At 39.1% G+C, this 13,565-nt stretch overlaps 2 protein-coding genes across 3 annotated transcripts; both read left to right on the top strand.

Annotated features, from left to right (window-relative positions):
- Window positions 1–5,279: 5,279 nt before the first annotated feature.
- On the top strand, window positions 5,280–9,826 carry LOC308406023 (rano class II histocompatibility antigen, A beta chain-like; the record flags this gene model as incomplete). The annotated part of the gene is made up of 5 exons (XM_080896830.1): window positions 5,280–5,337; window positions 5,438–5,698; window positions 6,115–6,396; window positions 6,513–6,623; window positions 9,765–9,826. 5 exons carry the CDS (start codon window positions 5,280–5,282, stop codon window positions 9,824–9,826), a joined length of 774 nt encoding a protein of 257 aa, XP_080752956.1.
- Window positions 9,656–13,133, top strand: LOC308405638 (SPRY domain-containing SOCS box protein 1). Of its 2 annotated transcripts, XM_080896337.1 has the most exons (4): window positions 9,656–10,256; window positions 10,379–10,496; window positions 11,859–12,650; window positions 12,747–13,133. In XM_080896337.1, the coding sequence occupies exons 3-4, from the start codon at window positions 11,903–11,905 to the stop codon at window positions 12,875–12,877; spliced, it is 879 nt and encodes a 292-aa protein (XP_080752463.1). In that variant the 5' UTR covers window positions 9,656–10,256; window positions 10,379–10,496; window positions 11,859–11,902; the 3' UTR covers window positions 12,878–13,133. The 2 variants fall into 2 exon arrangements, with proteins under 2 accessions (XP_080752463.1, XP_080752464.1); XM_080896338.1 differs by lacking the exon at window positions 10,379–10,496.
- The last annotated feature ends 432 nt before the right edge of the window (window positions 13,134–13,565 follow it).

Below are 13,565 nucleotides of genomic sequence, written 5' to 3'. Positions count from 1 at the left end.
TCTTAAAAGCATAGATAGTATCTGTCTCCCGAATACAAACTATTGGAAATATTGGAGATATTGGAAACTGATTCCAAATATCAGAGGCCTGAAAGCTAAAAGCTCTGCCTCACACTCTACTTTTAAATACTCTAGGAACCACAAGCAAGCCCGCAGTCCGAGAGTGAAATGTGGGTTCATTAAGATAAGATGGGGCCTGATTATTTAAGACCTTGTATGTGAGGAGCAGTATTTTGAATTAAATTCTGGATTTAACAGGGAGCCAATGAAGGGAAGCCAATACAGGAGAAATATGCTCTCTCTTTCTCGTACTGCAGCATTTTGGATTAACAGAAGGTTTTTCAGGGAGTTTTTAGGGTATCCTGATAATCCGGTTGTTCAGTCTGACGTCACTAGCCGTGTCTGGGTCTAAACTCCGCTGCAGGTCCATATATCAAACGATCACTATGGCATTACTGAGAGTTGAAAAACTGTCTAAAGTCTTTCATCTTTAATAAAATGATCAGTGTTCTGCTCTACCAGGTGTAACAATTGAGTTTAACATCCAGGCATCCATGAAAACGGAATTTATGACATTTAACGGAGTTAGAAGTTAGCAGGGAGTTAGCTCGCTAGCTTCTATCTAAATACAATATAGCATGTCCTGACTGCGGGGTTTTGGAAACAAATTAAAACGTACAGCTCTGTTATCACTTCCAGCATAAATGAAGACAGAAAACTAAACAGCAGTGACGTTTGTAGGGTTACTGAAGTTGGGCTAGCTGGTATATAATGATGTGCTACGTGACCGCTAGCAACACAGCTATGTTAGCATAATATAAACAAGCTAACTTTTTTCCCACTCGATAAAAGTTAACGTGAGTGTTCTCGGTGGTCAGGAACAAATGTAATCGCATGGCAGGATGCTGTAAAAGGACCAAACTTCAGCCAGGAGAACAACTGAGATAATCCATCCTCAATACGAGGTTAGTCATTCATGGGCTGGGCTGTAGTTACATCCTAAGGTTTTAAAAACTGAGCTTAAATAAATGATTAGCGGTAATAAAAGCCGAGGGAGGTCAACAGGGATCACTGACTGTTTTAGGAGCTTTTTGAGATCAAATAGAAGAAAATACAAAACATTAAACATGTTAACAACACAAAAGCCATATTAAACGCAGACTACTTTAGACCCGGAAGTAGGATTCGTCGCGTCATCACTGAACAACCGGATAACGATTACAGTAGTCCAGCCTAGAAGTAATAAATGCATGAACTAGTTTTTCAGCATCACTCTGAGACAGGATATTTCTAATTTTAGAGATGTTGTGCAAATGGAACAAAGCAGTCCTACATATTTTTTAATACGTGCACTGAAGGACATTTCCTGGTCTAAAATGACTCCAAGGTTCCTCACAGTGTAACTGGAGGCCAAGGTAATGCCATCAAGTGTAAGAATCTGGTTAGATACCATATTTCTAAGATTTTCAGGGCAGAGTATAATAACCTTGGTTTTATCTGAAATTAGAAACAGAAAATTAGAGGTCATCCAGATCTTTTTGTCTTTAAGATATTCCTGCAGTTTAACTAATTGGTGTGTGTTTCCTGGCTTCATGGATAGATAAAGCTGGGTGTCATCCACATAGCAGTGAAAATGTATGCTATGCCTTCTGATAGAGCTACCTAAAGGGAAGCATGTATAATGTAAAGACAATTGGTCCCAGCACGGAAACCTGTGGAACTCCATAATTACTCTCAGTGTGTGAAGAAGACTCTCCATTTACATGAATAAACTGGAGTGCATTAGATATGATACAACACTATCACAGCACTATCTGTAATACCTACAGCATGCTCTAATCGCTGTAATAGAATATTATGGTCTAGCAGAACGAGCACAGAGATGAGTCCACTGTCAGAGCGCCATAAGATCATTTGTCACCTTCACTAAAGTTGTTTCTGTACTGAACTGTAAATGCCAGGTGGATGCTTCTCACCTGGCATTGACAACTGAGATAAACAGTGAACTGACAGCCTTTCAGAGATAGCAAAAAAGCTCTGGGGTGAATCTGGTCCAGAGTCACTTTCATATCTGAATACACTCACTACAGATGGTAGGTGGCCAGAGTTTTTGAAGTGACTCTGGGATTAAAACATAAAGTACTGAAAACTATCTAACTGACCATTACTTGATTGCATTTGTTTTTTGTTTTTTTTTAAACAGTAGTGGAAATACGTTGGTCAGCTGCAGCTGTTGTGGGGGGCATTCTAAATTTTGTGTTTTTGATCTCTTGTCTGACTAAAACATGTTTGTCCTACATTGGCCACTATAGTTAGGATAAGAAAGCAGAACTGACAGCTATCTGCTGACATCTAGTGGTTCCCGCTTGTTACACATTGTGTAAATTTACAGACCTCACAGTACCATATTATTTTAACAAAAGGCCCATTGCTCTCAGACTGCAGGAAAACAGCTTCATCAATTCAGTCATCTGATCTCAACCCAACAGAGCATGCTTTTTAGATTAGATTAGATAAAGCTATTAATCCCTCGGGTGGGTTCCTCCAGGAAATTCTGTATAATTGTAGTAGAATTTTAGTTTTTGAAGACAAGACTTAAGGCAGAGAGACCCCCAAGCAAGCAATACTGAGAACAGCTACAGTAAAGGCCTGGATGAGCATCTCAAATGAAAGAAAATCCATTTGGTGTCTATTGATTCTAGACTTCAGGCCTTTACTGACTGCAAAGGAATCATCCAAGTACTAAAAACTAATCTTATATTTAAACGGATGTTAGTTTTTCTAGTTATCGTTTATCTAGTTGAATTAAATCTCACTGTATGCTCTTCAATAACACAGTAAGAGAGCTGAGTCCTGTTGCAAAAATATTTACAACCTTACAACCAGAATATTACCAGACAGACAGAGCCAGTAAGGTAGCTGCGAGGACACCTTTTGGTAAGAAGCTGGGCCTGCAGAGGCAGTGTGATGCTTTGGTACTCAAGGTTTCTTAGCAGAATATTACAATCTTCTTATTGATATTACTCACGTAGGCACAGTTAATTTTTTTGCTTTAGCTTATCATCAGACTCTTTAAAAACCAATCTGGTTTAACCCGAACAACTTAAATTCCTTCACTAAGTGGTTTTAGTGAAGTAAAAAGAGACTTGTCAAAGCATTTAATGTGTTGTTGTTAAAACAAACTCCGTAACATGCCAGCAAAGGCAGAAAAGAAGAAGCCATAAACTATGAGGTAAACAGTGCAGTTTGGTAAACAGTGATTCAAATCTTCTTTGCAGATGTTTATGAGGATGTTTCAAAGTATTTTGTGCATTTTAGTGAGAAGGACTGGATGTAACTTCTTTCGTTACCAAAGTAAATCCACAGGGACCTGCGAACCCTGCAGCTGTGATTGCAACACCTTGGTCCTGACACACCAACTTCTGCTTTTTGGGTTTCTGCTACTTGTGTGTAGTCATTCTTATCACACGTGTTACAAGGAAGTTAGAAAGTTTTGGACTAAAACTGTGGTAAAAACCGAGGAATGTGGTGTATTACGCATAGCCTTGTGTAATTTCTCATATTTCTGGCTGATGATGCAAGAACTGTTTATGTAATTACTGACAAATTCAGAATGTCTCCGTTACAGGAAGGAACCTAGGAAGTAAGGTGTGATCAGTCTGTTATTTTCATTGACCAGACAGAGATTAAATGTGTGGCCTTGAATTGGACAATGTTGAATTTCCTGACAATGGCCACTCACACATGAAGCGCCCTGTGGTCATAATAATCAATCTAAGAATGAGTTCCTGACATTCCTTCAAACTTCACCTTTCAATGGGCGTCTTTTGATGTTTCTCTAGACAACCAAATACCCGAGAGTTAAACAGAACAACCTTGTTCGTCTAATTTTCTATTGACATAAATTTATATATTTATTATTTAAGTTTTTATTCTCAGTTGCAATAGTGACCTGTTTTGACAATGATATAAGTTAAGTAAATTCAAGGCTGAAGAGCTTTTTTAATGTTGATTATAAAAGACACGGGGTTGTATACACAGTGCCCACCTATCTTATGATTAACCCAAGTCAAATATCTGGAGATCTGAGAACACAGAAAACAAATGTGTTATACATTACAGAAAAATCCACTGGAGGAAAAAGGTACATGAGTTTTACTGCTGTTTACTTCATTTATCTTTGATGTAACATAACTGGTAAGATATGATGGATCTTAGTTGTTTTTAAACCCACCACAGACCCCCTGAGAGCATCCTCTGTCTTGCTGAAGAAGTTGAGCTGGGGGTTGAAAATAGCCTGATCGGCTTTGTGAATCATTTCAACCCACCTTCCATCAATTTCAGCTAAACCAAAAACGGCCATCCAGTGTCTGAGAGGGTGTCGCTCAGTCGGTATGTTCCCAATAAAGATCAAACCTTCCACCAGTTCTCAACTCTGACGTTTAGCCTGAGCGAGGGCGACATTTACAGCTGCACCGTGGAGCACTGGAGAGACCCTAAACAGGAATCTGGGGTAAATATTTAGTCTTATGAATAAAGCAAAAATAAAAAGACGTTTTTACTTCTGTCAGTAATGACAATATTGCAGGTATTCAGGTTAATGTAAAACCGATGAGTTTTATAAGTTCCAAAAAAAAATTTTTTTTTATATTCTTTTATTGCCAAAGGACTTAAAAGAAACTAATATCTCAATCTATTATAGGCATGAAACTACAAATACACACAATTCGCTGCACAATATTAAGATACAAATATCAGACCTGCAGCAGTAATTTTTCTTCAGGTTATTTTAAACTGAAAGAGGGCGTTACTGCTAAGAATTTACTCCAACTTGAAATACATAACACCATATGCTAGAGTTCTGATTTTGGAACTAAATTCCTTGTTTGCACTGTAATAAATTGCCATAGCGGGGAAATGAAGCAAATTTTGAATACTAATTCATCTCAAGCACAGTTCTTTCTTTTATCGCTTACAAAAACCTTCTTTTTTCTTTCCATGATGAAGGCACCACTGCTTGGATATCAAACAGATGTGTTACGGCCTTCCTGTATGGTTTCAAAAACAGTTTAAACCAGCTTCAGGTGAAATTTTACACAAGTTTTTACAGTCTGCACAAATCCAGCAGTTAGGGTGAAAATAAATCACACCACATACATACACAGAGCACCACGCCTACTCTTTAAAAAGTTTATTGTTACTCAAGCTGCAGATTCACTTCCTTATGCGAGAAGATCAGATTGATTGCTACTTTCATTCGTGATTTCGTGTTCGTCACCATGCACACTCACAACTTTGTGATACTGCCACATGTGCTCTTGATATTTTCAACAGCGGGTAAGTAACTTTAATATATAAACTGTATTGTTTGTGTTACAACAATACAACAATGATATCATTAGAGAAATATTGGCTAATTGTTGACTTTGTGTTACAGATGCTTACTTTGGTTACGGTGTGATCCGTTGCCTGTTTACTTCTAAAGATGATGTTGTTTATCTGGCGCAAGTCTACTTGAATAAGATGCTTCTGGGCCAGTACAACAGCACTTTGGGGAAATATGTCGGCTACACAAAGAAAACTAAAGAAATTGCAGACAATCTCAATAAAAACAAAGGTTTCCTGGAACATGAGAAAAAGAACAAAGAGAAGTGCAGAACCAACATCCCACTCGTGTTGGACATTCTTTCAAGACCAGGTGAGCACAGCTGAAACTAATGATGTTTTAGGGTTCAGCAGCCTGCTCACTCTGGGGTCTCTTTAGAAACAACTTGATGCTTTAGAGCAGCTTTTCTGAAAACGTTTTAAGAACTTTATGAGGGAATGATTGCAGGAATCTGTTCATCAAGTGGGCTGAAAGAAGTGTTCAGATCATTTCCTTAGTGAAAAGCATTCATGTATCATCGTCGAAACACCTGCAATGTTTTTTTTTAGAATCAGGACAACATACGCGGCAAAATGCAGCTCCTGAAACTCTTCATCTGTTCCACTGTTACACATGTCTGACTGTAGTCTAAATAATTACAGAAACTTAGTGTTATTAGTCCAGTATCAGTGTATTAACTGATGATATTTCATTTTATATTAAATAGCTCTGTCTGTTCTTTCCTCCAGTGAAGCCCATTGTCAGGCTGAGGTTAGTTGAGTCAGCAGATAGCAAACATCCAGGCTTGTTCATGTGCAGCGCGTACAACTTTTATCCCAAACAAATCAAACTGACGTGGCTGAAGGACGGAAAGGAGGCAACATCTAATGTGACTTCCACTGATGAACTACCCAACGGAAACTGGCTCTACCAGATTCACTCCTACATCGAGATTTCATCGAAACCTGGAGAGAAAATCAGCTGCATGGTGGAGCATGCCAGCCTCACAGAGCCCAAGGTTTATGACTGGGGTAAGAGAGTGATTGGAGGAGAGTTTATCAGTAGAACTCATATTGGTGTTATCCTTCTAAAATAAGACATATTATATAAGTGTGTATATCTAACACAGTGATAAATGTGTTTTTAGTGCCAATAACTGAAGCAGGGAAGAATAAGATTGCTGTTGGTGCAGCAGGGCTGCTGCTGGCTTTGGTGTTTCCAATTATTGGAGTTATTTTCTACAAGAGGAAGGCCACATGTGAGACACATAAACAAAAAAAACCTCAAACAACAAAATCTGAAACTGTAAGTTGGGTAATTGCATTAGTTAATGTAAGCAGTGTGCTGATTATTCCCCATTTCACTCTAGCAGTCATTATTCCCACTTCTAACTCTGTCACGGTTACCGTAGCAGTTGCAGTTTTTACTTTAACGTTTTAACACATTAACACAAAATGTCTGCAATCTAAAATGAACAAATTTCAACTCTGTTGTTTTTTATTTATTCTACAGGCCGATCTAAATAGTGGGGAAAATGAGGTTTAAGGTGGATTAAATGCCCTGCAACAGACTGGTGACCTCTCCAGGTCACCCACCTCTCACCCTGTGACACCTGGGCTCCAGCCCCACCACCACCACCCTGAAGTAGTTAAGTGATGGAAGGATGGAGATTAAATCAGACTTTTACACTCAGATTGAAATACATAAAATTATTTATGATATATATATATATCATAAATAATTTTATGATATATATATATATATATATAAAAAAAAAACACCCAGCACGCCCCTGCGGGCGGTTTATCCTTCAAGCTCGGGTCCTCTACCAGAGGCCTGGGAGCTTGAGGGTCCTGCGCAGTATCTTAGCTGTTCCCATATATATATATATATATATATATATATATATATATATATATATATATATATATATATATATATATATACATATATATATATATACAGCAGAGTTCTGTTTACGAACAGAACTCCGCTGAGTTATCTGTGCTAATTTTTCTCTCTCAATTCATATATCGACATTCCCACAGGTTTCAAAGCTGAATTTAGAGAAATCTGCGAGAAGTCTGATTTATCTACTTTATCTTCATTCCAAAAACCTGAAATCATTTATCATTTATGAAGCTCAGCAGTTTTTGTTTTTCCATTTTCTTTCCTGTGGTAAACAAAGCTATGTGCCTCTCTCCTGCTCTCCTGTGGGTATTTTTGGTAATCTATGGGTTAAAGAAGCCCTCAGTACTGTCTTATAGATGAGACTGCTGGCCATGCTGATTAGTTGTTTAAGTACAGAAGATAGGATGGCAACTCCTAAAGGCTCAAACAAAAGCAACAGGCTTTGTTTTGTCCCATCTTCCTGTGCTTTACTTGCCCTTTTTATCTTCTCTTTCTTCGAAACCTCGAGCAGAACCAGGCTCAGGGAAGCCCCACGATGAGCTGATGGGCTTCCCTGAGCCTGGTTCTGCTGAACGTTTCTTTCTGTTAATAGTGTCACGGTCCTGGGTCTGTGACTCAGTGTGTGTGTTTTCTGGTTTAATTTATATTCTTTGAATTAGTTTTAATCATGTTTCAGTTTCCTTGTTCTTCCTAGTTTAATCATTTGTATTTCTAATTCTTAGGTTCTTGTTCATTTAGCCTGTTCTCTTTTGTGCTCTGGTTGTCTTGGTCTCATCTGTGTTCTCCCCAGTTCGTCATCCTTTTCACCCTCTCTGTGTTTCCTTTTTTATTTTGACAGTCTCCCATCCTGTGTTCAGTGTGTTGCCGTGTTGATGGTTTGGGACAGCTGTGTTGGGGGACAGCTGTGTTGGGGGACAGCTGTGTTGCTGTTCAGTGTGTTCAGTTTTTCTTCCCCTGTGTCTCATTGTGTCTGATTACTTCCAGCTGTGATCCCTCCTGTTTCCCATCCTCTAATTGTCTTCTGTGTATTTATGTCCTCTGTCGTCCTCTGCTTGTTGTTGTGTTGTCCCACATCGCTGTGTTTCCTCTGTGCTTCTCGGATTCCTTGTAATTCCTAGTTTCCAGTTTTAGGTTTTTGTTTCCTTGTATTTAGTGTTTGAATTTTACAGCAAATAAAATCTTTTCTTTATCCCTCTGTGTTATGAGTCCTGGGTTTGGGTCCTACTCCTGCCTACCACACAGCGCTACCTTGACAAAAAGGGAGCTTTTCCTTCCTGCCATCACAAAGTGCGTGCTGGTAGGGTGTTGTTTGATTGTTGAGGTTTTCTCCAGAATACTGAACGGCCTTTACCTTACAATATAAAGCACCTTGAAGCGACTGTTGTGATTTGGCACTATATAAATAAGAGAGAATTGAATTACTGTGTTAATATGGTCTGCAGGGTTTTAGGGTTATAAATACATCAGGGAGTTGCATTCAGAGATTCACAGCTAGGATCATATTTCTAAAGGTCTTAGGAAGGCCAACAAATGGGAGCATGTGAATACTTCATTCATTATTATTTCAATTTGCTGGAATAATGGTCACTTTCTTGCAGCAAATTTTATATTATTAATCTCTAAATCTCTAAATCTCTAATTTGACAAAAAAAAAAATTCATAAAACAAGTATTAAAAACATCAGTAACACAAAATTTTATTGGTGGTGATCCAAAGACGCTAAACTGAAAGACCGACAAAGGGGATGAGCAGGCTCTATTTCATAATTAAGCTGAGATCTTTGATATGAGTTTTCTGAGATTTTCTGTTCCTCTGTTGTGGTGAGTGCGGTGTACTTTACTGTGGTCTGCTGGGGGAGCAGCGTCAGAGCTGATAGACCCAACAGACTGAATAAACTGATCAGGAAAGTCGGCTCTGTGATCGGCTGATCACTCAACAAACCGTTATCGATCACGGATAATCACAGATACATCTTTCACATTTTTCACATGTAGTAACTTGTGGTATCAAATATCACAACAGCCTGAGAGCAACACATCTGTCCATGGAGGTATCAACTGTTCTCACATGTTAACAATTTATTTTAACCCTACACCCTTATTTATTTAGTTCTCTCTGTTTGGACTGAATAGAGTCCCACGTATCCACATAATTCACATCCACATAACCACACAACTCATTCTTACACACGGACACACACACCAACTTTAATTAAATATGAAACATGTAGTATTGCATTGTATTCTAATGAGTTACATAATATTCTGCTCATTTAAGTTTAAGTACTGTAGCTAATCTAACTGCTGTAACAGAGGAGTTTCATAGCCCTGTGATAAATAAATATTCTATCTTAGTGTCAGAAGTGTTGTCTCTAAACGCAGTATATATCTATAATCTGTTGTCTGTGGACGCAGATATATCAGTATATATCTTTATTTGCTCGAAGCTTCTGTCCAAAGTGCGCTCTAGTGCGTCACATGTCTGTAAGACAGCACAGAGGGCTTCAGGACCCACAGTCCCCTGATGCGCCTGCGCTCTGTCAAACGATGAGCCGCTTCGGGTTTTATTTTATTTTTCTCTTCTTGTTGATTAAATGTCCGAGTCTGATTCTCTTCCTATGTTTCGCCATTTATGTTTACATCCACTACCGGACGCGATAAAAAAAAAAAAAAAAAGAAGTGGAGGGAGAAATAAAGACGGAAAGTGATGAGGGCTGCAGATAAACAACAAACACGGCTCTCTCGTCCTTGTCACTGCATCTCTGCAGGCGTCAGACTGCAGTGACAGGACTGTGCTGTTCCCGTTCCGGAGGTCGAGTCGAGAAGCATCACCAAAACACCGGAGCGGTTACGTTACCGAGCGGCGATAAGACGCAGGAGATGCTTGATAAGAGCCTCATATAAGCTCAGATAGGGAACCAGGCGGAGGGTTTGTGAAGGAAATCTCCTCATGAGCACCAGAGAAGGAGCCACACCAGCGGGTAAGGCTGATAGAAGTCCCTGTCTACACTGTTTGCTTAGCTCGATGGAGACTTTCTGTCTTCTTTTTTTTTTTAAACTACTGTATTCTTCTAGTTCACTTTATTCTGCTCCACCTTAACAGGTGACGTTAAATAAATACACGGGAGTAGGTCTGGCTTTATTGGGAGGATATCATGAAGAGGTCTGAGGATCCTTCCCCCAAAAGTTTGTGCATCTAACACCCGATCTCCTCAATTCTGGTGAATTTTATTATAGAGCATTTGTATCATGTTCGGAGAAGTACCCTTCTTAACCTTTAACAAATCTGTATTTATTTATAAAACTATTTGTTTCCTTTATATTTCATGTAGTTAACAAAAAAAATTTCAACAATTTTTATGCTACCCCCCCCCCCCCCCCCCTTTTCTTTTTAGCTTAATTGGCCACCCTTGTCTGTTCCTTAACATTGTATTTGTTTCATTATTGCTAAAAATATGCTTTAAGCTATTTAAACGTGTTTAAATACGATATTTAAATATAAAAACTGTAACTGTCATAAATAATTATCAAATAATTTTCAACAAAAAATCCAAGTGTATAATGTTGAAATAGAGCTTCCTAGTATCCCCTGCTACACCAATGTTCCAATTCCTGTAAAAACTATACAAAGTTGCCAGGAAAGTAGATTAAGACAGAGAAATCCATGATAGAAGCACTAAATTTTTTCTAACACATATATGCATCGCTGTTGTAAGATAAACTTAGGCAATCTTCTCAGCTGTGTAACTGAAACTCAGGATTAGTTAGCAAAAATATTGCTAAAAACCAGGGGCTCAGAACTTTGTTCATTTTCTGGAATATATATTCTCATATCAAACCACCTCCTCCTTTTATCCTGCTGCAAACTGAGAACACTGTGTGCCTGAGATAATTACTTTTACCACATATTTCATGGTTTTTAAATTAAATAGACCCACCGTTGACGGAGGCATTTCTCACTGAGTAATGTTATGAGTTCTAAATATACGACACCTTTGCACTTAGTCCTATACTCAAGGACTGTACTTAAGGACACATTTGAACTATTTGTATATTTTCATGCCAAACTGCTTTGGACTTCTGCTCCTCTGTCCATTTATCTGGCAGCTTTATTTTCGCAGTTGACATTTTCAACAACAGAGAAATGTTCGCCTTTCTTGGGTCATCCTGTACTTGTCAAGTCTTTGGTTCTGCCTGTTTTAGATGTCATTTTTGTTCGCTTGTGATGTTTATGTGGACTGACTTTTTGCTTTGCCTTGCCTTTTGGACTTTGTTTCATGGACTAAGGCTCATTGTTTGTTTAATCCTGCCTGCCTTCTGAGTCTGAATGAGGATTTTTAACCTCCACACTGTGAATGCTCCAGACCAGCAAACTGAAAACCTTTTGCTTTTATAGAAGTGCTCATGCTTGCTGATGATCAGTTAATTAAGTACATTTGATGAGCAGGACCTGGCTGCTACTTACACTCTTAATTTCTATGGAAGCATTAAGCGTCCAATTCGTTTTTCAAACTTTCTTTCTCTAATGACTGCATATCTAAGGTTTAATAAGTCGCATTTTGTTTTTTTGTTGTTCTCCATAGTTCTCCTCTGACAACACATAGGAGTGACCCTGCCGTTTGCACTGATGGGTCTGAGTCTGTCACGTTGGTTTTGCAGCAGGACAGCCGACAGGCCTCCCTTTTCGTCATCAGCATTCCTCCCACTGGCCGTCCCAACCTCCTCTCGCCTTGCAGTTACGCTGAACTCCCCTCCAGTTTCCCCAGGAGACAGTCGTTCACACTGGAGCACAGTCCACCGTTCTCTTCACTTCCTGCTGTCCCCCTGCAAACAGGAAGCGACCCGCTCACCCGCTGAGCTTAGCAGCGATGGCCTGAGGGCGGCGATAGGAGTGAAGAGTGGACTTCATGTCTGGGAGGTGGTGTGGAGGCCCGAACACAGAGGGACTCATGCCGTCGTGGGCATTTCGAGGCAGGACTGTCCCCTGCAGTCTTCAGGGTACAATGTGCTGGTGGGGGCAGATTCACAGTCCTGGGGATGGGAGCTCAAAACCAATCAGCTCTGGCATGGTGAGCAAACTCTGAAGCTTTACCCAGAAAATGGGAGTAAGAGGTGTCACTCTGAGATGGCAGCTGATTCAAAGTCACAGTCCTCCTCTTCATCAAGTGCAAAGATGGCACAAACACCTCTCCTCATTCCTGAGCGTGTCCTGCTGGTTCTGGATGCCGATGCCGGGACTCTGGGTTTTGTTGTCAATGGCAGCTTCCTTGGCGTAGCTTTTAAGGACCTCCCTCGAGATGTGGAGCTGTTCCCAACAGTGAGCAGTGTGAGAGGAGGAGCCTGCATTCGACTGCGCTACATGAATGGTTCTACACGTGAGTGCCTCATTTATTTATTTGTCTTTGTACGCAGAAATATTAAGATAAAACACAGCCTTATACTAAACTATGTTGTTTCTGGCTTGTTCTCAGGAGATCCTCCATCCCTCATGGCTTTATGCGGACTGTCGATTTGTCAGAATTTAGGACAGAAAAGGTTAAAACATATGGACAAATTGCCTCTACCCCCTTTTCTCCAGCGCTGCCTGGCTTCCAGTCATTAATCTTCCACGCAAACTGACAAGATGGATATTTTTATCAATTACTGCAGTTTACCAAGGATCCATTCCCTTTTCTATGAAATACTGACGTAAATTCTGTAAATCTTACATTATATGCACTAGTATAATTATTTTTTATCTTATTTATTACAAATGTGTATGTTTATAGATGTTTTGTAATATTTTTAAAAGAAATTTGGGGGATTTAGAGGCAGTTCTGTGTGGTACAGGTCTGGTTTCTTCTTTTGTGTATCTAATAAATGAGCTGTTTCAAGTGATTTTTATTCTTTTCCTGTCCTTTCACAAACCACAATGTTTGGTTTTGACAATAAAGCTCAGATCCAATAAGGAATATAAAATTATTTGTATGGAAATACTGATGTAATGTTTTCAACCAGCATAAGAAGCCAAGTACAGTGGCAGGATAGATATATACTTACATTTGTTTATGTGACTGAAAGCCTGTCTCATATACAGGTGTACTCATATTATTCCTGTATACTGTAACATGCCCATACTTCCACACATTTGTTTGTAGTTGTAATTTAGGTTATTTTGTGACATTAGCAATAATACACCCTCTTTAATTCTAAGGTTTTATCAATCAGGACATACCAGATTCTAATATTATTTAAATACGACCTTAAAAACAACAGCACATAAGATTTTATAACATGTCATTACGTAACAA

This window comes from Rhamphochromis sp. 'chilingali' (assembly GCF_963969265.1).
Source record: "Rhamphochromis sp. 'chilingali' genome assembly, chromosome: 11".
NCBI lineage: Eukaryota > Metazoa > Chordata > Actinopteri > Cichliformes > Cichlidae > Rhamphochromis > Rhamphochromis sp. 'chilingali'.
Note: the sequence above shows the minus strand (reverse complement) of the source record. Positions and strands in the feature narration are given on the sequence as shown.